Source organism: Triplophysa dalaica, chromosome 4, assembly GCF_015846415.1.
Source record: "Triplophysa dalaica isolate WHDGS20190420 chromosome 4, ASM1584641v1, whole genome shotgun sequence".
Taxonomy (NCBI): Eukaryota; Metazoa; Chordata; class Actinopteri; order Cypriniformes; family Nemacheilidae; genus Triplophysa; species Triplophysa dalaica.
Genome location: NC_079545.1, coordinates 25469704 through 25487237, shown reverse-complemented (window position 1 = coordinate 25487237; position 17534 = coordinate 25469704). Strand labels below are relative to the sequence as shown.

Here is a 17534-nt window from a genome sequence, read left to right as displayed (position 1 = left end):
TGCACAATAAATAGTTCAATATTTCCAAATATGTTGTTTTTGTATGAACATAAGTTTATCTCATGATCTGTCTTCGTCTTTCTCATCAGCTCTTGCGGTTGATAATGATAAGAATAGCTCCACCACATCTGCATCAGACCATCGGAACTCAGAAACTGTCTTACATGCCACAGTGAATGAAAGAGGAGGGAAAACATAAACGATTTGAATTAAAACTATGATGTTGGCAGCACGGGAGACAACAACTGTTTCAAGAAAACACCCATTACATTTTTTATACCGTTTTTATTTGTCTTTATTTACCTGTAAATATCAAGTCAGTTAAACGGGAGTGAAAATTAGTCTCAGCCTCAGATGAACTGTTGGCAAAATGTCTTATGCATAAGGCACACTTGTGTGATAGTTGTGATGTGATAGTTCACCCAAAAATAACAATTCTGTCATCATTTACTCACCCTCTTGTCATTTCAAACTGGTATGACTATTTTCCAAAGAACACAAAATAAAATATTTAGAAAAATGTTGTTAACTGGACCCTGGAGCCTTAATTATTGAAATGACTAGTGAAATAAAAACAAAGATCGAACTTAGTGAAATTCATTATATGCATTACTGAAATACCTCTTACAAACACTAGGAAATACAATATTGATCAAACTTAGTGAAATTCATCCAAATACTGTATATGCTGAAATACTTCTAATATCTGCTTGTGAAATAAAAACATCGACCTCCCTGAGTGAAATTAATTCACATGTACTCATGAAATAGATCTTACAAACACCAGTGAAAATCATTCACGCGTATGACAAAATAACCTTTTTCAAACACTAGTGAAATTCATTCATATGCATGCTAAACGTCCTCTTATAAACACTAGTGCACTACTGAGGCAACATATTACAGGTATAGCCTAGTTGATGAAAGATTTCAGTGTAGTTGATAAGAGCAACATTAAATAAAAATACATTTTGCGACACAACAACAGATGTATTACAAAGGTTTGCAGGGGCTCAAATCAAACTAAACGGATGTGCTGGTGCAGCTTCCTATTCAAACGAAATAAGATTTTATCAACTACACTGAAGTCTTTCATCAACTGTACCTGAAATATGTTGCCTCAGTAGTGCACCAGTATTTATAAGAGGCTTTTTTTAGCATGCATATGAATGAATATCAATGATGTTTGTAAATTACTTTTCAGTAATACATGTTTGTTTTTCACTAGTGTTTGTAAAATATTGCTGTTATACATATGAATGAATTCACTAGTGTTTGTAAGATGTATTTCAGTAATACATATGAATGAATTTCACTAAAGTCGATCGATGCTTTATTTCACTAGTGTTTGTCAAGAGGTTTTTCATATTAAAGGGCTGCAAATCCAGGGTTTTTCTGCAATGTAAAGATAGTCAGTGGATCTCTGTACAGTTTCAGCTCAAAATACGCCATATATCTTTCATTACAAAATTTTGAACATGGCCATTTGTGGTTGCAATAGAAAACGCGCTGGCTGATGGCTAAGCACTCATAAGGCGGAGTCTGTGAGAGGTCATGGGTAGGCGTAAACAATGTGACATCAGATTGTTAGGGGATCTCCAACAGCCTGTTTTGTGTCACTGTTGTGGTTTAATGGAGATTACAAAAAAGAGGAAAAGATGGATTTGTATATTTACAGGGTGTTTCTGAACACAAGCTGGCGACTCAATTTCAGGTAGATAAACATTTAAAAGTGGGTTAATTTTCTGGGATTTCTTTAATGAATTTCATTAAGTTCGAACAGTGTTTTATTTCACTAGTGTTTCTAAGAGTCATTTAAATAATTAAGGCCTAAACGGCTCCACATAGGGTCCAGTGCTTTTGACATGTTTGTGAATGCACACTGGTTCCTTACCATGGAGACATTTCCACCTCCCTTAATATATAGCAGCGCAGATCCAAATGAGATTGTTTGCTTTAGCTCTCTGTCATATGGCTTCTTGGGCGGTCCGTGGCCAATTAAAGCGGAAAAGGCTATGAAAGACTCCTGTCAAATAGGCAATTTATATTTTGCTTTACAGTTATTAAAAACATATGGAAAAAACAAGTACACACGAGTTTCAATTAGTCTCTAAAAGATGTTAAAGGACCAGTCTGTAAAATGTAGCGCTGAGGTTGTGAATTGCGACCAACGGGTTACTCCACCCCTCCCTTTGGAAGCACTAGAGCAGTGGTTCTCAACCTTTTTTGGGCCATCCTCCCCTATTCATTTTCCAGGTCCCTTCCTACCCCCCACCAAATAATGGGCGAAAAGTCAATATCATATAATTTATTTTAAAACGCATGTCACTGAATTGGGATAATCTGTAATCTCATTAAACGTTAATTTGTTTTGTCTTGTGAAATACAAATAACAAAAAATAAAAAGTATGTCCCAGAAAGTCAAATTACAGATTTTATTGGGCAGTTGGAATATTACCATGCTTTCCCATAGAGCAAAAATGATGTGAAGTAGAATGTTTGAACTTAGTTTCAATACTCTCCTTAATGCATAATACATAATAATAATAAAGAAAAAAGAAAGCTGCTTAAAAAGAAAAATGTAAGTGTGTATTGTGTGTGTAACCGTACAGACAGACAGACACGATGACAACTACAGTGGTAATCCAGTTTATAGTGAAGAGTGAGCAACAATGAACACCCAATGGGTACAGAATAAACAAGGTAAACATCCAACGAAACAGTAAACATCCAAGGAGCATCAGCGCTACAGAGTGACGGGGGATATGAAACAACTTACTATTCAACTTACAATTAGACCTGACACGGGGTCAGCAATAGCAAAGAGACCCGATACTTGGGGAACGCAGAAAACACGTTGCAGCGTAAGGGCATGAGAGTGGTCACCTAATTGGACCCACTCACAATTCGGTTCCTCAAAGGGGCACGGTGTCTGAGGCCCGTTGCAAAATCGATGGTGCTGTCATGGGACCTTGTCCCAGTTCTGGAGGCTATGTGTGAACCCCCTTAGATCTAAGAATGTTATCATATACAACGGCGCTGTTGCTGGGGCCGGCGAAATGCGATGGTTTATCCACACGCACTGTCAGTGCATCCCTCGGGTATCCAGTTTGCTTTGGATGGATTGAAGGTGGTGCTGTGCCCAAATGCAGCACATACACGTAAAGTCTTGTCGGGGATATTTAACTCTCTGAGGAGGACCAGAAAATACCTGATTTGTGTCCAGTGCGGGCTCTGCACAGGTATGTGGAGCAGACGCATTCCACATGTTCCTTAAATAAGCTATTCATATATACAGTAGATGCATGAGTTACGTGACGGTGCTGGTACCTTACGTTTAGTTCGGCGACTTGGCAGGGCGTGAATACACGTCCCATAGTCATGCGTTGTACCGAGTGAACCGACTGAATGTGAACGTTGAGTTATGCATTTAACTAAAATGGATAAATCCACTTTACAGCAGTCGGATGACATTCTGTCACAATATAAATTAAAAAATCTGTTCAAATCGCTTTTCACAAGTATTAAATAACATTGTGAAATTAAAACATGTCTCACTTCGGAAAAACTATCAGCCTTCCTGTTTACGGCACGTGCTGCTCAGAACATGAGTTTGCAAGAGGTTTCCCATACAGCACAGAGCGGCCTGCATGTAACGTATTAAATATCTCTTGGCTTATTTAATCAACATATTTACAATGTCCTGCCTATAAACGTTTTAAACAGGTATATTTAAATAGTAAGCAGCATGAATCATTAAGGGTCATCAAAATTTTATTTGTAATGAAATTACGTGCCCAAAACGCACCTTCATTACCAGTAGGAACTTTATTACCAAAATAGTTCGAATATAGTACGTAACTGCACCGTCCCTGGTTATCTTGATCCCTGGTTATTGACATCATGAATTGGTCAGTTAATGGTAATACAATTACGTGCCTGGGACGTACCAGCTACATGGCCATCTGGTCCATCATGAAATTACCAAAGATGACCAAAATATTACGTAACCGGTACGTCATGTGTTAGCTGGGTTTACTCCGTTCAGTAATAGAGAATGCCATTTTGTGTTTGCACTTGCTGTAATCACTGTTTAGATTTCAGAATGCTTCAGAGCAGCTAATAGTTGACTTAATTCGTGTTCTACCAAAAAAGGAAGTTTCCTTATTACATTTATTCGACTCTCCGTGGCCTTTTAGTGGACTGTTTGAAGTGTTTTTTCATAAGCAATGTGTCAAGACCTCAGCTGTCATGAAGCAGTCCAAACGTTTTGTACAGTGGTGCACACATCTTGGGGAGAAAAATAACTTCTCTGTTTTTCATTAATTGGCTAAAGCCGATGCTGCTGCCGCAAAGAGCTGTGTCCGGGGAGAAGAGGCACTGCGTGGTGCTCACTGTCGAGCTCAACTGATGAACATGCTATGATAGGCTGAAATCATCACCAGGTGTGTGAGTGTATGGTCAAAAACATTCACGGCTACAGGTACATTAAAACCACAGCTGCGCTCCAGCTGCTCCTGATGCAGATCGTAATCTTTTGTAGGTAAATGTTTAATCTTGTCATGCCTAGATATTTGGTGTAAACTTACGGAGAATCTTTCAAAAATCCTGCTTCCGTCGCCCCCAACGTTCTCTGAATGCCCACTGGGGTGGCTGTACCTCCAATATGTACCTCTCAATATGGGTTGAGCTTTTAATTTTTTGCTATTTTGAAATCAAATGAATATGTGGTGCATGGAACACATTAATCAATCAAGAAAATAAGTGTTGTTGATAAGAAACAAAAGCATGTAATTTCTCAGTTAAAAGTTTTTTTTCCAGCAACAAAATGTTAACGTGAAAATAGTTATGACACTGCAAGAATGAAGGTGCTGAGAAGTGTCAACAGGTGAACTTCAAATATCTAGTCCATTTAGATCAGAAGTGCTGAAGCACACCTGACGTAAAAACTCTGGTTCAATCTATAGCGAAACACAATATGTTTAGACAATCCTGTCTGAATAGAGGAATTAAAGAATAAGTATTTAAAACCCAAACTCTTTTTGATGTTTCAACTTTTATGATACTTGATAGCAGTACACCACAGGCCCAACACATGCTTGCATAAAAAAATGGATGTCTCATAGTAGAAGGTTTGCCTCTCATAATACCACAAACAAAAAACGAGCTTATACAAGATGATGCAAGAATTTATTAAGTATACTAAATATGGAGAATAAATCAAATTTGTAAAAATGTTCAAAGATTAATTATAGACTTATTCATAGACAGCACAAGTTGCTGATATACATAAATGTTGATTGATGCAACTTAAGGAAGAAACTCTTACATTCATTTAAATTTAAATCGTGCTGTTATGATTCCTGTGATCCCTTGTGAAAACAAAATGCCCAAACTGAATAATTATACTGTGTGAGAAAAGGTTTGCTCTAGAAATATTCTGTTAATGTATAATGATTACTGTTTAGTGTACTAAAGTAACAGTTTGGAGAAAAAATCTTCTTCACATCCTGTTGGGAAAAAAAGAGAAATGTTAGCATTAAGATACTTTTAAATAACCAAAGATCTTTTGTCATGATGATCACTTACAGCAGTTAGCCAGCTGCTTCCACTCTGGAGATACGTCAGCGCTTGACAGGGCACAAGAGGACACATAATTATTGAGAGCATGGCAAAAGGCCTTTTGGTTTCCATGATTGAGACACAGTTGGAAAAGACAGTCAGAAGCAAATTGCCGCTTGGATATTATATTCTGACACTGGCTGAATGGGCCATTGGCATCCTCTATCAAGCCGCAGTAGCTTTGACCCCTATACAGCGACATTTTCTCATCCGTGCAGGGAGGAAAGTGCCAGCAGGTGCTGCTGGAATCAGGGACACTCCAAGATTTTGCCCATTCTGTTATATCTGTCACGATATTACCACTTGGTGTGACAAAGTCATCTTCCAGGTCATCATTGTAGGTTCCACACATTCCTTCTATATTATTGTCGTAGCTGCTGGAAAGTACCACGATGAGTGTATCTGCCCAGTTAAATGTGACCTCCAAGCCAAAATCTGTCTGCAGAATCCCTTTAGTCCCTGACAATACTATGTTGATGCCTTCAGAATTCAAACTCACTGGAAGGTTTAAAACGGAGCCATCAATCTGTATGGGACAAAAGGAGAGCAAGCGGCACAGATGTAAATGAGAAATGCATTGACATGCATTACTGACTTGATAGCAAGAAACGAACTCTGGATGTGGGAAATGTGCTTAATGCTCTGTACTGACTTACTGTCACATGGTTGCGTTTGTCTTTACTGAAAGTGATGTCATGTCCTTTGACTTTGATGCTGACGGACTTGACGTATGACCCATAATAGCCATTGAGCATGTCGTTCTTGTTGATGATGCTGAATGGTGTGAGTGTTGGGTCTTTGCCTGATGTTTTAACTAAAGTATATGTGCAAATACCCTGGAAGGAGAAGTGGTTCCCATCAAAGGTTCTGTAATGAGGATCTCCCGTGGCCATGCAGGAGGCCTTTGACTTTGGGACACACACTGCCTTGTTGTCCTGTACAGTACAGTACTCTTTCTCACGGCATTTATGATCACTGCAAAGATCTGGAAAAGACGTTACATGTGTTTATTGGATGATGAAATATTTAGGTGTAGCAACAACAGTACAAATACTTTGTTGTTTATTACAGAAAGAGTTACCCTTGGTGTAACACCCAACGACACCATCTTTTTTGCCACAGAACTGTTCAGAAGCACATTTTAAGGGATCACAGGTGAACTCTCCAGCTTTGCATTGGCATCTTCTCTCACAGTCTCCCTGAACGATTACTTCACCAGACTATAGAACATAGAAGGCATAATTTGCTGTGTTTTTTGATGGCTGGATTATTGCAAGCCAAACAACAACCAAACAACATTCTCACCTTGTAATACTTTCCATCTGCATAACAACCACAATCCTTTAAAGCTTTACATTCACCTCCATCAAACACCAAACCATCATCACACTGACATCCTTCATGACACGGTGGGCATTTCTTTGATTCAGTAAGGCTGGCACAGGTGGAGGAGCAGGTGTCAGCACACAGCTCATAGTGTTTGTTCTCAAAACACTTCAAAGCTGTAAAAGTACAAGAGCGTTTTAGAGAAAGACAACTTAAGCACACCTTTAGACCCATCAAATGTTAAAGTATATTTGGTCACTCACGACAGAAGGTGCTATTCCTCCAGCTGTCAATTGAAGTTCCAGTCTCCTGACAGCTGGCCACATATCGTTGTATGTGACTACACAGAACGTTCTGATCCTTTGGCTGTGCCGCCACATCTTTGACACATTCATCGAAGAATGTCTGGGGTGGAACCTTGTCGTAACAGTTAGAAAATGGACCCTTCTCTGATGTTAGAATAGTGCAAGCATTCTCTGCCTCTGTTTGCGTGTCTTTGTCAGGATTTACACATTTGGATCCACAAGCTGTTTTGCACATCATTCTATCTGACGGGGAAACCCAGCTCTCAGCAAAGTATACCACAGAAGATGTCTGAATACCATCAGGCAGGAGAAAATCGTCTGCTTTGTTTCCATTGTAGCTTCCGCAGAGACCAGTGACTGCGCTTTTATAAGTGGATGGGATCTCAACAGTGGCCATGGAGATTGTGTCATATGTAACTTTCAATCCAAAATTTGTTTCCACAACAATGAAAAGACCGTTTTGATAAACTTGCACCAGTCCTTCATTTAAAGTTACAGGGAGATTTGTTTTAGTGTTATCCACCTACAAAGAAAAAACAGCAATAAAAATTAAACATTTATGAATGTTTTTGATCTCCAAAATCTATGGCCAATTTTATATGTTACCTGTATATCCCAGACCTGTCCGGGCAGCAAAGTAATTGTGTATTGGTCTACTTGTATTTCGACTCTTCGGGTGATGCCTGCCTCTTCAGATGACAGCTTTTTCACTAAAACACTAAACGAGCTTATCTTATCCTTTCTCTGAATCGTCTCTACCAATCTGTACTCACAGTCACCTTCAACACTAAAGGATTTTCCATCGAATGACTGGTAGAGTCCAAAGCCTGCCACAGTGCACACAGCTGTGCACTCAGGAAAACAGCCTTGAACTCCATTCTGGACCTGGCACTTCTCACCTGGTCTGCAGGTGAATCCATCCACACACTGAACTTGTCCGTTATCTTTGCAAACGCACCTCTGATTACATTTGCCTTCAGGAAAGAACTCTTGGCCCAGCTGATAGTACAGACCCATGTGAGTACAGCCGCACTGTGCCATGGGCACACACTTGCCATTGCTCAAAACAAAGCCCTTGTCACATATACATCCTTCAGCACAAGGGAACCCCTTACAGCCCTTAGATTCAGTGAGACCAAGGCAGGTCTGGGGACATCCTACTCCACACACCTCATAGTGGCTATTTTCCTTGCAGGACGCAGCTGTGGATAGATAATATTGTTACAAAATTTTGTTTCAATCAGAAATCTTGAGTTATCTGAAAATATAAAAAATGTATAAGAGAAATAACAAGACTGAATACTAACGGCACAAAGTTTTTGTTCTCCAAGATTCCACTTTTCCAAGAGCATTTTGACAAGCAGCTGTGTATGCAGTGAGAACACTACAGAGTGCTGATGGATGTCCACCATACATACACATATCATACACACAATCCTCATAAAACTGACTGGGATTCACTTTGTCATGGCAGCCTTTAAATGGACCTGTTTTGTCTGTGATGATGCTACAGGGCTTGGTAAAAGTCACCTGGTTTCTCTCAGGGGCGTCACATTTGGGACAATTTTTTCCCTTACATTCATCCGTGCATCCAGGGTCATCTGTGACTTTCCAGCTGGTTCCAAAGAGTGTTGGGTTTGCTGCAAGGGTATCATCGGGAGTACGGAACTCATCGTTGAGATTTCCATTCCAGTTGCCACAAAGTCCTCCCACTTCATTGGAATAAGTGCTGGGTAGAGTGAGTGCTACATGGCTTTCCCAGTTGAATTTTAATGTCAGGCCAAAGTCTGTTGTTACCACTCCAAAATACCCAGTGGTGAATATGCTGAGTCGACTATCTTTTTCAAATGGCATATTCACATATAGATCATTGACCTTCAAGACACACATTTATTTTAGTTTAAAACATTGTCCATTTAGCCTCACTGTACATTATATGCATTTTTTCATTTTAAAATGTAAGATTTTTAAGATGGACTGACCTTTACTTTTCTAGGACTTTCCTTACTTAAGACAATTGTGTATCCATAGACGCTTATTGTTACAGTCTTGGTAAAAGAAACTGCTTTGTTATGTCCTCTGTTCTCATTCTTGACAAGCACCTCAAAGGGTATCAATGAGGGATCAGCTGTATTGAGTAGCTTGGAGAAATAGTAAGTACAGGTACCTTGGAAGTCAAAGGGTTTACCATCAAATGTCCGGTAGTGTGGATCACCTGCACCCTGGCAGTAACCATAGGATAATTGATAACAGTCTCTCACTCCATTCCGTGTACTACACATTTCAGAATTCTTACAATTTGCTGGTGTGCATTGAGTCTTTCCAGTTTGAGGATTGCACACACATTTCTCTTTGCATTTTGTATCCCCCCAAAATGTTTGATCAGCTGCATAATACCGACCCTGGTAGGTGCAGCCACACTTTTTCACAGAAATGCATTGGTCTCCACTACGAACATAACCTGTACTGCACTGACAGCCCTCCACGCATGGCAATGTGCAGTTGTCTGGGGCATCTCGATTTGCACAAGTGGCAAGACATGCTGTTCCGCAGTCTTCATAGTTACTGTTGGCTGGACAGTACGTTTCTTTGAGGATCAGAAAGAGAACAGAGGAACTTTAACAACTTTGTAAGACCTTCCCTACATTTAGTTACAGCATTACTCTATAGTTCTATTCAGTTGGTTTACTTGGTGGAAAATATTGACTATGGGACCTATATGAAGATGAAATGTTTCTCTTCAGCTAGATAGAATACAGGTGTGACTGTGTTTGGGCAAACATTGTTTTCACATTAGCTGGTACCACAGCTTGTCGAAACTTGTGGTCCACTATGTGATTTGAGGGCTGTAGTCAATTTACAATGAGTTTATCCTACTGTGTCTGTGATGCCTATTGCAATTCTATGCATGAGTACCACTTATGGAGCAAAGCCCTGAGTTGTCTTTCTAAGTAATCCCAAAAGTAAACCTTTGGTTCTGAGACACTTGAGCTGAGGATTTACTTGCCATTGCCAAGAGAAGGCCTATAGTCAATAAATTAAGAGATAACTTCAGTGTGTATGCAAACACACAATATTCTATAGTCCAATTGTCAATTAATGTAAACTGTCTGAATGTGAAAATGTCTTTCATAGAATGCACCATAAGATGTCCTGTGGTTACATTACCTGTTCTGTAGCACCCAACGGCGCCATTTTTTTTGGCACATACTTGATTTTCCTCACATTCGTAAGACTGACAAGAGAACACTCCTGCATTGCAGCTGCATTTTTCTTCACAGTCTTCTAGAATCACTTCCTCACCAGTCTACAAAGCATATTTGTGAAATTTATTTTAATATAGAGGCAAAGGCCCTATGTCATTATGTAGCTGATGTCACATTTGATCACTGCATGCAAATAATAAAAACTGTACGGGTTCTCACCTTGTAATACTTCCCATCTGCATAACAACCACAGTCCTTTAAAGCTTTACATTCACCTCCATCAAACACAAAGCCATCATCACACTGACATCCTTCATGACACGGTGGGCATTTCTGTGATTTAGTCAGGCTGGCACAGGTGGAGGAACAGGTGTCAGCACACAGTTCGTAGTGACTTTTCTCAAAACACTTAAAAGCTGTAAAAGTACAAGAGTGGTTCATGTATCGGTTTTTGATGCTTGAAATTCAAGTGTTTTAACTGTGTTTTAAAATAGTACACTTTATCTTTGGCACATGAAAGCATAAAAAAAGCAAGAGCAATGTATTTAATGGTACAAGCCACTTACGACAGAAGGTGCTATTCCTCCAGGTCTTCATTGATGTTCCAGTCTCCTGACAGCTGGCCACATACCATTGTATATAACGACAGAGAACTGTCTTGTCCTTCGGCTGTGCTGCCACATCTTTGACACATTCATCAAAGAATGTCTGGGGTGGAACTTTGTCGTAACAGTTAGAAAATGGACCCTTCTCTGATGTTAGAATAGTGCAAGCTTTCTCTGCCTGTGTCTGTGTGTCTTTGTCAGGATTTACACACTTGGACCCACAACCTGTTTGGCACATCCCTCTGTCTGATGGTAAAACCCAAGCCTCTGCAAAATATTCTCCAGAAGATGTCTGAATACCACTTGGCAAGAGAAAATCGTCTGCTTTGTTTCCATTGTAGTTTCCGCAGAGACCTGTTACTGCGCTTTTAAAGGTGGATGGGATCTCAATTGTGGCTGTGGAAACTGTGTCATATGTCAGTTTCAATCCAAAGTCTGTTTCCAAAACAATATAAAGACCGTTCTGATAAACTTGAATCAGTCCTTCATCCACAGTTACAGGAAGATTTGTTTTAGCATCATCTACCTGTAAAGAAAACACCAACATTAAACACTTTTGAATTCTTGACTTCTTACAATTATGGTCATTGAACGGCCAAGTCCTTCGAAGTTTGGCTTCCAAACAAAAACAAAGAAGCATGCAAGTAAAGGGATTAAGAATTACTTATACTTTTATATTCAGGTATAAAATATGGGTTTGATCAAAACTCTTTAGGACAGTAGCTTTTCAAGAACAAAATGAAATATTCCAATCCTACCTGTATTTCCCAGATGCGGCCCGGCATCAAAGTAACTGTGTATTCGTCCACTTGTATTTTGACCCTCCGAGTGATGATTCCATCAGAGGACAGTTGTTTCACTAAAACACTGAACGAGCTTATCTTATCCTTTGTCTGAATCGTCTCTACCAATCTGTACTCACAGTCACCTTCAACACTAAAGGATTTTCCATCGAATGACTGGTAGATTCCAAAGCCTGCCACTGTGCACACAGCTGTGCACTCAGGAAAACACCCTTGGACTCCATTCTTGACCTGGCACTTCTCACCTGGTCTGCAGGTGAATCCGTCCACACACTGAACTTGTCCGTTTTCTTTGCAAACGCACCTCTGATTACATTTGCCTTCAGGAAAGAACTCTTGGCCCAGCTGATAGTACAGACCCATGTGAGTACAGCCGCACTGTGCCATCGGCACACACTCACCATTGCTCAAAACAGAGCCATCGTCACATGCACAGCCTTCAACACAGAGAGTCTCCTTGCAGCCCTTAGTTTCAGTGAGACCAAGGCAGGTCTGGGGACATCCTACTCCACACACCTCATAGTGGCTATTTTCCTTGCAGGACGCAGCTGTGGGTAGATCATATTCTTACTAAATTTTGTTTCAATCAGAAATCTTGAGTTGAATTATTTAAAATTTCAAAGAGATTGACTGGACTGAATACTAACGGCACAAAGTGTTGGTTCTCCAAGATTCCACTTTTCCAAGAGCATTTTGACAAGCAGCTGTGTATGCAGTGAGAACACTACAGAGTGCTGATGGATGTCCACCATACATACACATATCATACACACAATCCTCATAAAACTGACTGGGATTCACTTTGTCATGGCAGCCTTTAAATGGACCTGTTTTGTCTGTGATGATGCTACAGGGCTTGGTAAAAGTCACCTTCATTTTCTCAATGTTGTCACATTTGGGACAGATTTTCTCCTTACATTCATCCGAGCATCCAGGGTCATCTTTGACCTTCCAACTGGTTCCAAAGAGTGTTGGGTTAGCAGCAAGGGTATTGTCAGTGGTACGGAATTCATCGTTGAGATTTCCATTCCAGTTGCCACAAAGTCCTCCCACTTCATTGGAATAAGTGCTGGGTAGAGTGAGTGTTACATGGCTTTCCCAGTTGAATTTTAATGTCAGGCCAAAGTCTGTGGTTATCACACCGAAATACCCAGTGGTGAATATGCTGAGTCGACTATCTTTTTCAAATGGCACATTCACATATAGATCATTGACCTTCAAGACACACATTTATTTTAGTTTAAAACATTGGCCACTTTGCCTCAATGTATATGCAGTTATTCATTGTAATATGAGTAATAGAATTAAACTGGACTGACCTTCACTTTTCTAGGACTTTCCTTACTTAAGACAATTGTGTATCCATAGACACTTATTGTTACAGCCTTGGTAAATGAAACTACCTTGTTGCTTCCTCTGTTCTCATTCTTGACAAGCACCTCAAAGGGTATCAATGAGGGATCAGCTGTATTAAGTAGCTTGGAGAAATAATAAGTACAGGTACCTTGAAAGTCAAAGGGTTTACCATCAAATGTCCGGTAGTGTGGATCACCTGCACCCTGGCAGGTACCGTACGACATTGGATAGCAATCTCTCACTCCATTTCTCGTGTCACACATTTCTGACTTCTTACAGCTTGTCACTTTGCAATCAACTTTTCCAGTTGCTGGATTGCAGACACATTTTTCTGCGCATTTTGTGTCCCCCCAAAACATTTGGCCGGCTGGATAATATCGGTCTTTGTATGTACAGCCACACTTTTTTTCAGGAACGCATTCATCTCCACTGCGTACATAACCTGTGTTGCACTGGCAGCCTTCCACACATGACAACGTGCACTTTTCTGGGGCATCACGATCTGCACAAGAGGCAGCACAGGCTGTGCCACAGGACTCATAATGACTGTTGGCTGGACAGTTCATTGCTTTGAGGAAAATAAAAAATAAAATGATATATATATAGAATACAATACAATATGGCATGAATTTGGTAACTAATTAATTTAAATCTTTACTTTTGAATGCAGTAAATATACTTACGGCAATTGGAGAGCGTCCTCCAGTTTCCAGTGATCTTGATTCCAGCTGACATGCAAGCACCAACATAGCTCTGTATGTCATTACAGAGGAAGAGTCGTGCACCGTTGTTAATACACACATCATACACACAATTATCCACGTATATGTTGGGCTCTATAATTGCGTGACAGCTAGCAAATGGCCCATCTTTTTTAGCTATGATACCACAGTTTGACTCTTGTTTGTACTGCTCTTGAAGGGTTGAAGGGCAACTTGGGCACTGCCCATTACAGTCATCATTGCAAAACAGATCTTTATCTGGAACTTTCCAGCTTTTGGCAAACTCAATGACGCTGGAGAGCATAGTGCCTTTGGGATCACTGTATTCATCTCTGCGGTCACCGTTATAATTCCCACATAGTCCACCTATAGTCTGGTAATAGCTGCTGGGAACTGTGATATACAGCATCATATTCCAGTCATATTTCACTTGTAAGCCAAAATCTGTTGATATAATGACATCCCAGCCTCTTTGCTCAACTTTGATCTTTCCACCCTCGATAGTCAATGGCAAGTAGGTATTTTCACCATTGAACTTGTGAGAAACAGAAACAAAGAATAAAGAGAGTAAGTTATTATTATTATTCAAAGTGGTTGTAAATATAAATGTTGAAAGTGTTTACTGCACATACTGTATTTGATGTCAATATTGAAATTCTTATATTAAATTTGACAGGCGCTTTTACCTCTACTATTCCTCTCTGGCTGCTTGCCACCACTGTGTGACCATACACCAGGACAGAAACCGCCCTCACGTACGCCACTCTATTGTTTCCCCTGTGGTTGTTTTTTATCAATACGGTGAAGGGTGTGAGGCCTTTTTGAGGTTTTGTATTGTTCACCATTACGTAAGAACAAGTTCCCTGAAAGTCAAATAGCTTCCCATCAAAAGTTTTGAAATGGGGATCGCCAACCGCATGGCATGTGGCAGAGGAAACGGGAACACAGACACCCTTTCTACACTCCTCCCGTTCACGGCACTTGACAGTGTCACAGGGGTCTGTTGGAGAAACTGGAATGGACGTGGAACCTTAGGAAACACAAAAGGGAAAGTCTTTGATCAGTTTTACGCCTGAGAACTGAATATATGTGATTGTGCAACATGGCATCTTACCGGTGTTACACACTCCTGTTGTACCATATCCCCACCTTACTTTTCCACCATAAACATACACAGCCATCAGTGAATTTCCAGATATGGTTATCGGATCTTTCTGTGAGCCGATCGGCATGATACTCCATATGTATTTGCTGTCCCCGGGGAAATCTTTCCATTTCAGTGACTTGCTTAAAGTGCGTTGTGCTGCCGCTTCAGCGACAATTACAGCATTGCTATCGTAACCATTTTGGGGATAAATGGTCCATGAGGTTGACATCTCAGAAGTGGGAATAACATTGGTTAGATACTCATCGTAGGGAAAATTGCTACTAAAATACATAACCATTATATTCTTGTTACTTTGGATGAGTGTACCCGTTTTTTTCAAATGAACTTCATAAACATCTCCAGAATTCATTTTTATTATTTTGGGGTGTTTGTGCTTATAGATGGACACAACTGTGTTGTCCTCTGGAGCAACCACATGGGCGGTGTCCTTGCTGAGGATATAATGCATCGGAGGAACCAGGTATGTGCTTGAGAGAGACTCAATCGGGATCAGCTGCTCGTAGACATGCTCACAGGTGCCCACGATCATGGCACACTCGTGTCCGGCCAGGACAGCCACCGGAAGTGTGGATGTGATTTTTGTTCCAGACAAAGTCTCCTGACTTTGAAACTCATAGACCTCATAGGCATTCAAATTTATGGTTTTTGGCTTAATTTTTGGAGAATTGTAAACGATGGTGACTGTGTTCATCTCCTTGCCATTGATGATAGCAGCTTCCTTTTTCATTGGACCCGTGTTTGGAGTGAAAATTATGTAACTTCTGCCAAGTTGGTTTATGGGGTAAATCACACTGCTGTCTCCGGTGTATTCCTTTATGTGAGAGGACACCACGGAGACATCTGCATCAGAGGAGATCGATACAGCTTTGCGATAGACTCCTTCACCTTCAAGCTCGGTGTTTGCTGGAAGCGTTATAAGTTTGGTGTCACCACGTGCGATATTCACTATTTCACTGTAAGCTAGACCCTTCACCTCCACTTTTACAGTTGCGGGGGAATTTTGTGCTGTAATGGAGAGGGTCGGACTGCCTTTTTGGGCATACAGGTAGTTTGTCATAAAAGCAGTGATGAATTCACGGCCTGTTGAGCATCCTTTGACTGCTGTAGTTAAACAAAAGCACAGTATTGGTCGTTAACCTGCATATGTTGACATTTAAAACTTTAAGTGCTTTCAAATAAACACAATAATAAAGTACTTTCTTTACTTTTGAGGAGAATTTGCACAATCTTCATTTATCAAAACGTTCTTTACATTTCTTTTAAAAGGTTGTAATACCACACTGAATTTGATCTGGTGGATCAAATAATAATATATATAATAATAATATTTTTAGGTCATTGTTTTGTCATTTTAATAATATCATTAATTGTAGTAATAATAAAATAACTATACATAGTTTTAATATTTTTATAAGGATGTTTACTTTTTTATCTCTGGACAGTTGCACAGTTAGACAATAGTGACTTTAAGAAGACATTTTTTTCAATTAATTGCAATGTTCTTAAAATCACCAACAATACTTGTCCTGCATGCAATTTAATATGTTTTCTTCTGAACCTCGTATCTCCATATTTTGTGATTTTTATTTTTTCGATAAATAATTATTATTAGTCACCCCTTGTGTTTTTTTACTGGGCTTTGCAAATATCTTACCACTAAAAAGTACTAAAAAGTGATTATCAACACAGTATTTAATCCTTTAATAGATACAGTTTATTTCCATTTTCTGAAAAACAGCCAAATTGGACATCCAATGTGTAAAATTATACATCTATTGCAATATGTATATGCATGTTAAATCAAACTCTTCTTACCAGTTACTGTTACTGCTAAGCAGAGAAGAAACGACCGCATCTCCATGGCTGTAAGAGAGAAACTATCATTTTTTCCTTCTGGTGAATTTAAAATGTACTTATAAACAAAAGTAATTATGGAAGTCATGAAGCGTACAAACCTGGAGGTATAGTCTCTGAACAAAACCTTTACAAAACAGGTGAAGGCTTATATAGTATTGCTACTAGTAATGAAAACATTTAATTTATTCAGGAAACAGGATCTTATTATTTAAGTACACAAAAATTGTGTAAGTTTAGGCAAACTCACATGACAATATTGATAGACATTCCAGTAAACAGTGTTCCACATCACACCTAAAGCTAACAGAAAGTTACAGGTAGGAAAACAGAAATAATTTTGTTCAACACATCTGTGAATTTTGAGAACAAATATACTTAGAGGAGGGAAGTTTTCAGATGGCTTAACATTGTGTTGTGTGTAAATCGACAATGTTAACGCACTACTGTGTACGTTTACTCCCTTTACAAGCATCACACCAAATTCGATGTGTATGTGTTTACTGAATACACTTGAACATTTATTATCTTTGATGTACAAATGCATACACTCACTGGTGGCATCTT

General features: G+C 39.6%; 1 protein-coding gene across 1 annotated transcript; it reads right to left on the bottom strand.

Annotated features, from left to right (window-relative positions):
* Positions 1-5071: 5071 nt before the first annotated feature.
* Positions 5072-17090, bottom strand: si:dkey-65b12.6 (IgGFc-binding protein). The gene is made up of 20 exons (XM_056744915.1): positions 17069-17090; positions 16929-16976; positions 15060-16214; positions 14632-14975; positions 13907-14480; positions 13187-13791; positions 12515-13082; positions 11823-12415; positions 11026-11590; positions 10679-10875; positions 10422-10560; positions 9236-9840; positions 8561-9128; positions 7860-8455; positions 7212-7776; positions 6928-7124; positions 6704-6842; positions 6279-6607; positions 5590-6148; positions 5072-5510 (listed from the first exon to the last, which is right to left on the bottom strand). Coding segments are annotated over exons 2-20 (8346 nt in total). The 5' UTR covers positions 16975-16976; positions 17069-17090; the 3' UTR covers positions 5072-5508.
* Between the last annotated feature and the right edge of the window lie 444 nt (positions 17091-17534).